The sequence below is a fragment of the Anabrus simplex genome, chromosome 1, assembly GCF_040414725.1.
Source record: "Anabrus simplex isolate iqAnaSimp1 chromosome 1, ASM4041472v1, whole genome shotgun sequence".
In the NCBI taxonomy this organism is placed as follows: Eukaryota; Metazoa; Arthropoda; class Insecta; order Orthoptera; family Tettigoniidae; genus Anabrus; species Anabrus simplex.
The window spans coordinates 129920348-129934401 of record NC_090265.1 but is presented as its reverse complement, the minus strand read 5'-3'; the positions used below and the strand labels follow the sequence as shown (position 1 = coordinate 129934401).

Sequence of the window (14054 nt, the reverse complement as noted above, 5' to 3'; positions counted from 1 at the left end):
AAGCTTTGGGAAAACATTCTTTCTGATTATAATAGACATGTTTGCAAAAGTAATAACTGGTTCGATAGAAGGCAGTTTAGGTTTAGGAAAGGTTATTCCACTGAAGTTCAACTTGTAGGACTTCAGCAAGAATCCTGGATTCACGAGGTCAAATGGACTGTATCGTGACTGACCTATCTAAGGCCTTGATAGGGTAGATCATGGGAGATTACTGCCAAAAATGAGTGCAACTGGACTAGACAAAAGGGTAACTGAATGGGTGGCTATGTTTCTAGAAAATAGAACTCAGAAAATCAAGTATGCAAATCTTTATCTGAACATGTAATTAATAATTAAGGGGGGAATTCCTCAAGGCAGTATTTTGGACCTTTATGTTTTCTTATGAATATAAATGATACCATTACGAGTAAAGAAGTGGAATCAGAGATAAGGCTTTTTTCAGATGACGTTATTCTGTACAGAGTAATAAATAAGTTACAAGATTGTGAGAAACTGCAAAATGACCTCTATAATGTTGTGAGATGGACAGTAGGCAATGGTATGATGATAAACGGGGTTAAGAGTCAGGTTGTGAGTTTCACAAATAGGAGGAGTCCTCTCAGTTTTAATTACTGCATTGATGGGATGAAAGTTCCTTTTGAGGATCATTCTAAGTACCTAGGTGTTAATATAAGAAAATATCTTCATTGGAGTATTCACATAAATGGGATTGTAAATAAAGGGTACAGATCTCTGCATATGGTTATGAGGGTATATAGGATTTGTAGTAAGGATGTAAAGGAGAGAGCATATAAGTCTATGGTAAGACCCCAACTAGATTATGGTTCCAATGTATGGGACCCCTCACCAGGATTACTTGATTCAAGAACTGAAAGAAATTCAAAGAAAGGTAGCTCGATTTGTTCTGGGTGATTTCCGACAAAAGAGTAGTGTTACAAAAATGTTGTTGGGAAGATTTGGGAGAAGGGAGACGAGAGCTGCTCAAATAAGTGGTATGTTCCGAGCTGTCAGTGGAGAGATGGTGTGGAATGACATTAGTAGATGAATAAATTTGAATGGTATCTTTAAAATTAGAAAAGATCACAATATGAAGATAACGTTGGAATTCAAGAGGACGAGAGGACTTACCAAGGGAGATGTTCAATAAATTTCCAAATTCTTTGCAATCATTTAAGGAAAGGCTAGGAAAACAACAGATAGGGAATCTGCCACCTGGGTGACTGCCCTAAATGCAGATTTCAATTGGATTGGATTGGATTGGATTGGACTGGACTGGATTGGATTGGATTGGATTGGATTGGATTGGATTGGATTGGTTGATAAAAGTTATAGACCTCTTCATATAGCTATGAGAGTACAGTATTTAGGGATTTAGTAAAAGATGTTAAAGGGAGCATGTAAGTCAATGGTAAGACCCCAACTAGAGTTAGATTATGGTTCCTGTGTATGGGACTCGCACCAGGATTACTCGATTTGAGGACTGGAAAGGATCCAAGGGAAAGCAATATGATTTGTTCTGAATGATCTCTGATAAAGGAGCAGTGTTACGAAAATGTAGCAAACTTTAAGCTGGTATGACTTGGAAGTAAGGAGATAGCTGCTTGACCAAGCAGTTTTTTCCGACCTGTCAACACTGAGATGGCATGAAATAACATTAGTAGATGAATAAGTCTGAGTGGAGTTTTTAAAAATACAACAGATCATAATATGAAATAAAATCGGAATTCAAGAAGACAAATAGGGACAAATATGGTATTCGTTTACAGGAAGAGCAATTAGGGATTGAAGTAATTTACCAAGGGAGATGTCTGATAAATTTCCAACTTCTTTGAAATAATTTAAGAAAAGATAGGTAAACAAATGATAGGGAATCTGCCACCCGGGCAACAGCCCTAAATTCTGATCGAAAGTGATTGATGTACGATACCACTTAGGGGGAGCTGCCGCACACCTTTTGCACTGGGATACCCTCAGCAAGAAAGCATGCAGTTTAAGTTTCCTGGCAAGCACCCTGTAAAAGTACACACATGGAAGTAATATTCTAACATTTCTACAATGATGTGTGAAGGGTAGGACGTTTGTGTGTTAGTTGGCTAATTTTGAAAAAAGAAATCATTGAATAATAAGTGATGAAGATTCTATAACGTGGTAGAGAATATGTAATCCCCATGTAATGAAGTGTTGAAATATCAGATATCAAATATGCTGCACTGAATGTCACTAAAACACTGATTCTGTAGCTGTCTATCATTAAATAATGAAAGACGTACCTGCCATACGCAAAGCGACGATCCTTCTCGTGGTCACCAAATGTATCCCACAATCGGAGTGACACATTGACTCCGTCCACCACTTCCCATGATCTCTCCAAGACCTGTAACATTGTTAAAAAATATACATATAAATATACGAAACAGATGAAGAACAGTGACTTATGAAGTAGAGACATGTAGACAGAATATACAGTACAGAAAGGAAATTCAGGATTTTCAGATAAATTTGTCATCAGTGGAGAATAAGGATACTGCTGCAGGGCACAAGAAATTGAGGAGTATGAGAGAAAGAACAGAATAAGAAAAAAAGAAGTAAAATAATACAGAATCTAAGAATGAGGCCAGCTTGATACATCAGCAGGCAAATACTGAATGTACCAAAAAACTGCAACAGATAAATATTAACCAAATTTGCTGGAATGGATCTGCATGTGAATAGAGATTTTAGATTGGTATTGGAGTTCTACAGGCACGGTACTATAGAGACTACACATTCATTAGACTAGAATACTGGTTGTTCAGCAAATGTGGGAACATAGAACTTGATACAATATATTTGTTCAGGTATAATTATAACTTATGGTATATAACTTATTGGTTTTGTTACTGGTAATATCAGTGATGGATACCTGTAAATAACAGGTTTAACAGTTGTTATGTTCTTAAGGGATAAAGGGCAAAAGTAGGTGGGGGCTAATATGATTCATGGTGAATGACAATGGCTCTTGAGGTTTGGTAGATAGCTGAATGTAAGTGGAAGTCTTTTGAAGAGAAGAACCCAAAGCATGAGGTGAGGAAGAAAGAAGGTTGAATGCTTGTTTATAAATACTAGCAATTTTTAAAATATAGGATGATGGTAGGTGGTAAAGAAATATAGTGGGTTTGGCCTCTTCGGGAGCCTGAGACTGGAATTCATTGCCTGTGCATTCTGCTGCAAATCAGTGCCATGATAATAATGTTTTTTGTGTTACGTCTCATTAACGGCATTTTTATGGTTTGATACAGATGTTGATTCCCATAGGGAACTTGAAATATTTGTCCTGAATGAGTAAATTTATAATACCAATGTAATTGGTATTATTTGTATGGTTTTCGGAGATGCTGATGTGATGAAATTTTGTCCCGCAGGAGTTCTTTTACATGCCAGTAAATCTACTGACATGAGACTGATGTATTTGAGCACCTTCAAATACCACTGGAATGAGCCAGGATTGAACTTGCCAAGTTGGGCATCTATATGGAATCTATATGGAATATAGCAACTTCTGGCTCGGTGAGGAAAACAACAGGAAACTACCTCACTCTTCATTTCTCTAGGCCATCTATGATAGCTGATGGTGGAGCTGTTGAGGATCAAACCAGCATTTGGGCTGAATAGCCAACATACAAACAAGGGTTGGTTTTTAAGTTTCGGCAACTATTTTATGCATTGACACATAGCATACACAGCCTTCAATATAGTCACCAGCACTGCGTACAATGCATTTCCAGCAATACAGAAGCCGTTGGATCCCGTCAGCACTGCCCAGTCTACACGTTATAATTCTCATGTTAGGTCCGTATTGAAATGTATTTACTGCCCAGTCTGTCGATGGTGTGAAGAGAGCTGTAAAACATCTTAAATTGTACAGAAGCACTTCCTGCATAGTGGCTCCTTCATCTTAGGGATTCAATCGAAGTCACAGGGACTTAAATCCAGAGAGTATGGGGTATGACAGGGCACCCCTTCCCCACAGCCCCAGCGATTAAACTATTCAATTCCTGCTGTGTTTGCCCTAGCACAGTCATGCAGAACGATGGGCGGGTTATCCATAAAGAGCCGTCATTTTCTTCTCCGAGCTGCTCTCAGATTATTTTGCAAAAATGAACAGTAGTATGCTGCACTAATGGTCTGCTGTGGGGGAACGGTATGTGTTAAGATCATCCCATCCCAATGATAGGCAAGAATCAAAATTGCCTTCACATTGGTGGGGGTCTGCCAAACTGTTTTTCTTTTTTTGGTGACCCGTGATGACGCCACTCGCTCGATTGGAGTTTCAGCTGTGGTTCATAAGCTCTGGCTCAGGTCATCATGACTGATAATGATAGGCTGTAAGAAGTCCTCTCTTTCGTATTAAACCCTGAATGCAGGTCTAGTGTCTGTACTTGAAGCATTTTGAATTTAAAATATGTGCTGCATGCGACGGAAGCCAATCGCTGCTAGCAAACTTGGTGTGAACTTGCTGCTGGCTGGTCAAGGACAAACTACGTCACTCTGAACATTCCATTCTTTATATGGTTAATAAGTAGCTTAATAAAAATGATACAATCACTTGAACTATATCATTGTGTAGCCAGTATTAGAACCTACATAACTATCAACTTTTACAAAAATCAGTGAAGGATTAATGGGGTTATTGCAGGTTGAAGTGATACCTGAATTCCCTGATGTATACAGCAGATTCAGTATAAAAGAAGCCAAGTGACAAGCCTAGGTTCAGTATTATCCCACAGCCCAGCCATGTCAGTTGGCTGATGGAAGTTCTACATTGTGACACTGTCAGTGTTGAAAGTCTGGAGTTAAACTCTACATAGTTCATCATGCAAGGTGACTAAAATGTTTTCAGTCAGTAAGGAACTTTAACTTTGCATCTCAAGTAGTGCAGCTTTGAACTTGTACTTTTCCAAGTGACATTACATGTCAGGAAACATTCAGTCGTTATTCTGAACAGTGAATTTGAACTTATAGTCAGATATTGAATTCTAATATTAGAACTGTGTTTCAAGTGGAATTCAGATACTGAATTCAAATATTAGAACTTGTGTTTTCAAGTGGAAACATTAACTCTGAGTCTGTAGAACACTGCACTGAAACTTAGGTTTTCTTGAGTACAGCTCAAATGCTGGTTGATGTTTAACCTCATATTACAGTTAAATGAACACAGTAACTTCAGTGAAAAGAACTAATTTCACTAGCAAGAGATTAGAAAATCATATCAATATCTTCATTTGTGTTTAAACATAACGTAGTAGTATCAGTGAACAGAACTAAATTTACTCCATGTAAATAATCTACTAAGTGTTATCTTTGTGCCATAATTACATGTGAACAGAATTAATTTCATGCATAGGCATTTAACTTCTTCAACTAAAAGTGAAATTATTGCAGTGAACAGTGGCATAGCATTGTGATATGCAAACTTGTAAATAATCCAGAGCAATAGTAGGTTGTAGTAAAACTCTATAAACATTTGTGTCCTCTTTCGTTAAACAGTGAACAGTGAAATTTATGTTAAAGAGTGCATGTTCAATTTCATCAACCTTTGACCGCAGCATAGTCTCTTTATTTCCTCTAAAATCTGTGACAAGTTCAGTTACCTTACAGAAATGTTCGTGTTTGATCTTATTCACATTCAACACGGTGCTTTTGCATTTCTTTAATCCCTTCATGGGAATAGTAAAAACCTTTCAAACTTCACTTCAAATCTCCCCTCAAATAAGTCGAGTGTTCGTAATATTACTGAGTGAGTAAGCCCTGGAACTCGACCTCCCAGACTGTCGAGATCTTCTAGAAATTCCAGAATGTCTAGAGTTCTCTGGTGTGGATGGAAGGAGCAGAAACAGTGTAGGACATCACCAGCTGCAAGACCAGGAAACAACACACCTTTCCCAATATCAGCTGTACTTAGAGGTGATATGAACTTTTCTTTCTTGAATAAACAAAATGTACCAACTAAAAATTCATTTAAAAGCAAAACCTCTCTTTGTACACATTCCAATCCAGTGTACGTGCACGCCCTATGTAAACCCATGCTCTTCAAGCTAGCTAAGTATGGGCATATTTTTCCTAGTACAGTATATACATTTTTACATGTTATAAGAGGACATGACATGAAATTGATTGATGTTATGTATGAGTTAATAGGTAGGTCCAAGAAATATTCGGTAGTTTTGGAGCCACTGAGGAAGAGAACGTAAAATGTTCTCGAAACATGTACGGTGTTTAATGAGGAAATAAATAATTAAGAATTTTTAAAGTACTGGCAGGGCTGATTTTGAAATGTAACAATGATTTCATTAGTGAATAGCATACAGACATATTTACGTGCTACCGGCTGTGCTCTATGATAGATTTATGTAAAGTTAAACAGTGGTCAGACATGGAAATTGCAATTTTTGTCAAAGTAATGCACGTCATTGTTGTGCAGGAGCTAAGAGAAACATTGGGTCATATCTATCAAGCTGACGTACATTGGATTCAGTCCTTCAAACATGGACACATAGCAATGGTTGACCGTAATGCAGCCAATGTCCTGTGTGAAGTGTCAGTGGCTGTTATAAAAATAATTCCCAACTGGAAGACAGGCAATGGACTGTGCAAGAATTATTCACTCATATGAGTACTTCTATGTCATCAGAGTGCTGAATTTTGCAACAGAACTTAAGAGATGCACAAGATCTGTGCAAGGTGGTTGCCACATTAGTTAATGGACATGCAGAAGTGAACTTTATATGAAGTATGTAATATCCATCTGGAACAAATTCATTGTGAAGGAAAACAATAGAATATACTGAATTATTGCAATACTGATTAAACCTGCTTGTAAAATACTTTTGAGTTTGTTTTATACATAATAAAACAATGACTTCTGTTTAGTCTTTGAGTTGCCCACAGTACCTGGATCCAGCTTGGTGCTAGTACTGAGAAGCACATTCCTGTCACCTTCAAATATGTATAGTTTATTACCATTGCCGCAGCTTTAGTGTACAAACATATTTGTTAACTATCATTGTTAAGATAGAAAAATCTCATATTTTAAAAGTATTGAAAGCATTTAAAAGCATTGTCAGACAACATTTTTAAGATACAAGATTTTGTTATCTTACAGATGATATGTATATCTGTAACCTTATGAGATACGTTATCAACACCCATTGTTTTGTTGAGAACTGTACTTGTACTCAACTAGTAGGATTCCAGAAAGATATGGCAATGACTTCAAATGGATGGCAATGCTATTGACTTATCCAATGCTTTTGATAAAGTAGACCATGGAAGTCTTCTTCTTCTTCTTCTTCTTCTTCTTCTTCTTCTTCTTCTTCTTCTTCTTCTTCTTCTTCTTCTTCTTCTTCTTCTTCTTCTTCTTCTTCTTGATACGTTTCTGCTTATGCAGGTCATTCACAGAGCCTCTTCCAATCTTCTTTTTTCCCCACATTCTATCATTCACCACTGTCTCCCATTGTAGTCCTCTCCAATTTACGTCATCCCTCACGTGATCCCTCCATCTTGTTCATGGTCTTCCAATTGGTCTTCTTCGGGATTCTGTCCATTCCAGAGCTCTTCTTGGTAATCTTTCTTATCCCATTCTTTTGAAGTGGCCGAACCATTACAGCCTATTTCTCTCCATAGTTTCTTTTAGAGGGTTGATCTGTAGCGTGTTTTGTATGGTTTAATTTCTTATCTTGTCTCTCCTTGTTTTACCCAAGATCGCAATTTCCTATCCTCTCCTAAATGTCTTCCTTGATGTTTCCTTTCCCAGTTAGCTAACTTCGACTTTCATATCATTTTCTGTTGACCCTTGGCGAACTTTCCTCATAATGTTGTCCATCACTATGTTGAAAAGCACTGGTGAAAGTACACTTCCTTGTTGAACTCTTCTGTCTGTTCTAAACAATTCTGATTTTTTGCCATCTATTATAACACTACTGATGAAAATGAGGGCTACTGAACTAGACAAAAGAGTGATTGAATGGGTGGATACATTTCTAGAAAACAGATCTCAGAGAATTAGAATAGGTGAAGCATCATCTGACCCTATAATGACAAAGCAGGGGTTCAGCAAGACAGTATTATTGAACCTTTATGGTTTTTTATACGTACGAATGATATGAGTAAAGAACTGGAATTACAGATAAGGCTTAATGGAAATATGTTATAGTCTATAGAGTAATAAATAAGTTACAGGATTGTGAGCGACTACAGAAATGTAGTGAGATGGACAACAGACAGTGGCATGATGGTAAATGGGGTGAAAAGAAAGGTTGAAAGTTTCATCAAGAGCAAAAGTCCTCTCATTTTCAAGTACAGTATTGACTAACATAAGCAAAGATCTTCAATGGGGTAATCACAGATCTCTTCATATGGTTAGAAGGGTATTTAGGGGTGGTACCTTGCAGTAAGGAAGTAAATGAGAGGGCATATAAGTCACTGATAAGACCTCAATTAGAATATGGTTCCAGTGTATGGGACCCTCACCATGATTACTTGATTCGAGAACTGGGAAAGATCCAAAGGAAAGCAACATCATCTATTCTAGGTGATTTCTGACAAAACAGTAGTGTTACAAAAATGCTGCAAACAATAGGCTGGGAAGACTTGGGAATAAGAAGACAAGCTGCCTAACTAAGCAGTACGTTCCCAGGTGTCAGTGGAGGGATGACAATAGTAAATGAATAAGCTTGAAAAGAGAGTTTTTAAAACTAGGAAAGGTCATAACATGAAACAAAGTTGTAATTCAAGAGGACAAACTGCAAATACAGTATTTGTTTATAGAAAGAGCAACTAGGGATTGGAATAATCCACCAAGGGAGACGTTTGATAAATTTCAAACTTCTTTGAATCATTTAAGATAAGAAAGGACTACGTAAACAACTGATAGGGAATCTGCCACCTGGGTGCCAGCCCTAAATGCAGATCATATCATCATATCATCATCTACTGCTGAGTCGCTCACACCGTATTACTACCATCTCCTCAGTACAATTTCTCACATTCAACAGTTTATCAAAACACTCCTCCTGTCTACTCTTTATTTCTTCTGGGTGTGTTATCAGCTCTCCAACTTCCTCTTTCATCAGCTTTGTATAAACTCTTTCTTTCCTATTGCTTCTTATAATTTCATACAGCATTCTTTTACTGCCACCTCCATCCGTTTCCATCTTTTGTGTAAATTCTTCTCAACTTTTCTTCTCTTACCAGTTTCTTATATTTCCTTTTACTATCAAGATACTTCCTTTTGCTTTCTTCTTTTTCTTATCTCTATTCCATTCTTGCCATGCTTTCTTCTTTTCTTTCACTGCTTATTATAATGTTATTGTTTTTACGTCCCGCTAACTACTTTGACAGTTTTCAGAGATGCTGATGTCCTGGAAGTTTGTCCCACAGGAGTTCTTTTATGTTCCATAAATCTACCAACATGAGGCTGATGTATTTGAGCACCTTCATATACCACTGGACTGAGTCAGGATCAAACCTGCCAAGCTGAGTTCAGAAGGCCAGTGCCTCAGCAGCCTGAGCCACTCAGCACAGTCTTTCACTGCTTCTCTCACCTTCTCTTCCCCCACAGTGTCTCCTTTTCTTTCACTCTCATCAATGTTCTATGACAGGTACTCACTGTCCAATTTACAAATGCCCTTTTGAAGTTGGACCATTCATCCTCCACGTTTCCTACTTCAGTAACTGGAATTTATTGTTTCAGTCTCTCTAGGAATTCTTCCTGTACATTCTTATCTTTTAATTTCCACACTTTTATTTTACTATCTCCTTTAATTTTTCAGCCAGGCTGAGTAGCTCAGATGGTTGAGGCGCTGGCCTTCTGACCCCAACTTGGCAGGTTCGATCCTGGCTCAGTCCGGTGGTATTTAAAGGTGTTCAAATATGTCAGCCTCATGTCAGTAGATTTACTGGCATGTTAAAGAATTCCTGCGGGACTAAATTCTGCCACCTTGGCATCTCCGAAAACCGTGAAAGTAGTTAGTGGGATATAAAGCCAATAACATTTATTTTAATTTTTCCATTTTGCCCACTCTCATTTTTGTTATCACAAGTCTTTGATCTCCATCAAATGCTTCTTCTGGTAAAGCTGTTACATCCATCAACTGTCTGTGATTTGTCCTTTCCACCAGAAAGTAATCAATTACTGATTTTATTCTTCTGTCACCCCAGCCATATCTTATAATTTTTCCTGCTGTTTTCCTTCCAAAACCATGCGTTTCCCACAATCATTCCATTCCTCTCACAAATCTCAACTAGTTTCTGTCCTCCTTCATTCCTTTTCTCATATACATATGGTGCAATTACTTCTTCCTTTTCTTGTATATCATTTCCCACCTGTGCATTTAAGTTTCCCATTATAATCACTTTCACATCACTTATCTCCTTTTCTAATTTCTCCAGGAATCCCTCAACATCCTCCTCTTTGTTCCCTGCCTAAGGTGTATGAAGTCCTTGTATCAAGTCCTTCACTTTGTTCCTCATTTTCAGTCTAATTTTCATTATCCTGTCACTGATGTACTCTACCATATCCACATATTCCTCCAGCTGTCTTGAAATTATGAAGGGCTATATACTTCTTAATTCATTAATATATATCTCGGACCCCTGTATTTATATCCATTTAATCAAGTTCTGAAACTTTGTTAAATTTTAATACTAGGAGATGATAGTATTTTAGTTTATATCAGTGCACTTGGTATGCATACACAAAATGTAAATGACATAATGGCAATGAGTCATAATGAACATAATCAACATAATAACCATGAACCTTCAAATATCTGAAAGAAAAATACAACTGTCTGTGATTTGTCCTTTCCACCAGAAAGTAATCAATTACTGATTTTATTCTTCTATCACCCCAGCCATATCTTGCAATTTTTCCTGCTGTTTTCCTTCCAAAACTGATATGACTTGGTTGGTGCTCAAAAGGACAGCTCCAAATTTATCAGTCGATCTTTTTCCAACTTTTTGAGATAAATTCATCCATAGCACAAGAAATAGCCCTAACAGTATTAAAAGACTCCCTGTACATTATATACCATCACCTGTATGGTTTCATTACAAAGTAAAATGAAGTAGTTCCTCTGCAGGGTAGCTGCCTTTGGATTTCTCATTTTTAATTACTGGTATTTAATATGAGAAAGTTCATCTTTAAACTAATTATTGGGCTGTGCTTTATGGTAACCCTGTCTGGCCCTGCGGTGTAGGGGCCAACGCATCCACCTGCCACCCAGCGGCCCTGGGTTCGATTCCTGGCGGGGTAAGGGTTTTTTAACTGTAATGATTAATATCCTTGGCCTGGGGACTGGGTGTCTTTTTTTTTTTTACAATTGGCTTCACGTCGCACCGACATAGACAGGTCTTATGGCGACGATGTGATAAGAAAGGGCTATGAGTGGGAAGAAAGCGGCCGTGGCCTTAATTAAGGTACAATCCCAGCATTTGCCTGGTGTGAAAATGGGAAACCACAGAAAACCATTTTCAAGGGTGCCAACAGTGGGGTTCAAACCTACTATCTCCCGAATACTGGATACTGGCCGCACTTAAGCGACAGCTCTCTGCTAGATGCTCTTTGATTCTCTGACCTTCCCCAGCTTCCAAATATACTCAACAGATGGCAGACTGTCCCAAATAACTTACATGCTGATAAAAGAAAACAGTCAACGTACACACATACGGAAAAGTAACAAGTCGACTAGCCTTCTGCATGACCATTAATAAAGCAAAGGGACGAACTCTTGAAAAAGTGGGTGTCTATTTTTCTGAACCAGTAATTCAGTCATGACCAATGTATGCTGCACTATCTCGGGCAAGATCGTTTGAAAATATACCCTAATGGTAGACATACAATGAATACTGTATGGAAAGAAGTGTTACAAATTACATTACGAATGAATCAGTTATTATATACCACTATTAAAATGTTCAAAAAACTAAAGTATGAAGGCTTTCATGGCCGGTGTCAATATAAAAAAAATCTTCCGGGTTAGTTAATTAGTCATCTTCTGTGGCATCATGTAGATACGCTCTCCTGTATCCTGCTGGAGTGGACCACGGCATAATAGCCCGGAAGATTTTTATTATATGTTCAAAAAACTACTGAAAAGGGCAGACAAAACAATATGACTACGACAGGCATATCAAAACGATTTATCTGACATATTTATAATGAATGCTGAGGAGTAGCACGGAGTGAATAGTTAATTTTGAAATGTTTTACTGAAATTAGTTTCTTTTAAATTTGTCCACTGAATATGCTGCACAAACATATTAATGCTTCTTGATATACCTGCATACATTAAAAAATGCAAATGTTCTGGGAAATGTATACATTACGGATGCCCACCTAAAGGAAAGCCTCTCATTTCAAATTTCATTTAAAGCTATCTTGATATAGAAAGATTGCAATTTTGGTAAAAAGAACTTCTGACTGCACAATTTAAAATTAATATCACTACTAAATTCAAGAAGGCAATTGAGGATAAATTACTTAGAAATGGAATGGTTGAAGTTTCCCCAGGTGAATGAAGTAACCTCAAGAGATGGAACCCTCTTATTTTCTGGAATACTCACATCTTTGTAGATACGATACTGGTCAATTGCCCAGACAGTTGGTACATGCGTCGTCAGCAGTTGGGACAGCGAGACATGCTTGTTGCATGCACGAGCACAGATGAGCCGAGTCTTGCCCACAGCTGTATCCCCGACCACCACACACTTGACCAGCTCCTGATGAGGTTGTTCATTATCCATTATCAAGAGCCATACTCTAGGGGGTAGCCTGCAACAACATAATATTCACTAATGAATTATACTTGATGAAGCTGAGGAATTATTAGTAGGACTTTCAAATATTAATTATAACATAATGTAGATTTAGATTAGTTATAAAACAGACCATTCTGATCAATTATCTTAAATATTAAAAGATGCATCTTATAATATGTTGGTTAAGTTTTCAATCCACTAGCATTTCAAATTGAGTTGTTTATTGTTTTTTTGGAGTTTTTTACTGACATAGATACGTCTTACGGCAACGATGGGATAGGAAAGGGCTAGGAGTAAGAAAGAAGCGACCATGGCCTTGGGAAACCACGGAGAACCATCTTCAGGGCTGCCAACAGTGGGGTTCGAACCTACTATTTCCTAAATGCCCGAATGAAAGCTCACAGTTGCAATGTTAAACTTTTACCCAAAATTTTAACATTGTGATCTCAGTTCAATACGGAACAAAATGAAGTTTTTAAGTAGATAAAGCACACATTATAAAAGTAATAAGTTGATATCTAGGAGTACAGGGAGTTCTTTGAACCGTGCTTCAATATAACTACTCCTGCAAGGAAATATGCTGTAGCTAAATGGAGTTGGGGTGAGGCATGGTTGGTAAGGGGAAATTGTTGCGTACTCCAAGCATGACTTTGTCTGTTGGTATGGATGGGAGGGAGTCAGCTGATTAAAGAACAGCAGTGCTCTTCTTGTAAAATCTTTTTGTAAACAAATTGTTGTTGTTGCCATTGTTGTCAATGATCTTGCTGCTGCTGGAACCTAACATAAAGGATTGGGATATTAGTACCAGTAGTACTGTGCAGCCTACCTAGCAAGTGTGGAAGTCAATGATTGATTTGTTGATTGATTTTAAAGGACAAAATAATTTCAATAATCAGTCCTGCAGAGGAAGTATATTTTTGAAAACATGTGTGTGTGTTATTGCACTGTCTGTCAAGCACTGTCCTTCCAAGATTTGAATGCAGGGTTCGATTGAGAATGACTAGGAACAAAAAAGGCTGTTCACTATGCGGAAGGCTAAAAGATAAAATAAAATAAAAATAAATTCCCTCACTGTGCTGAGGGTTAAGAGTGAAATAAAATAAAATAAAGTTTCTCATTGGGCAAGGTCTAAACGACAAAAGAAAATTGAGCGATGTGAATCGATGATGCACTCTTAAGCAAGGTCACAGTAGAATGACCTCAAAACACAATGACCTAGAACATTGCACAGCCATGAAGGGGAGGGTGATGCAGGG

At 37.7% G+C, this 14054-nt stretch overlaps 1 protein-coding gene across 9 annotated transcripts in view; it reads right to left on the bottom strand.

The window, feature by feature from the left end:
* Positions 1–14054, bottom strand: part of RhoBTB (Rho-related BTB domain containing) — a 591168-nt gene that overhangs the window by 122891 nt on the left and 454223 nt on the right. For 8 of the 9 annotated variants that reach the window (XM_067156992.2, XM_067156979.2, XM_067156998.2 and 5 more), the window contains 2 exons: positions 12604–12811; positions 2271–2374 (listed from right to left, as the gene is read on the bottom strand). In XM_067156992.2, the coding sequence (XP_067013093.1) occupies positions 2271–2374; positions 12604–12783 (284 nt within the window). In that variant the 5' untranslated portion in view covers positions 12784–12811. The remainder of the gene's footprint in view (positions 1–2270; positions 2375–12603; positions 12812–14054) is intronic. The other variant, XM_067157013.2, reaches the window with a different exon arrangement.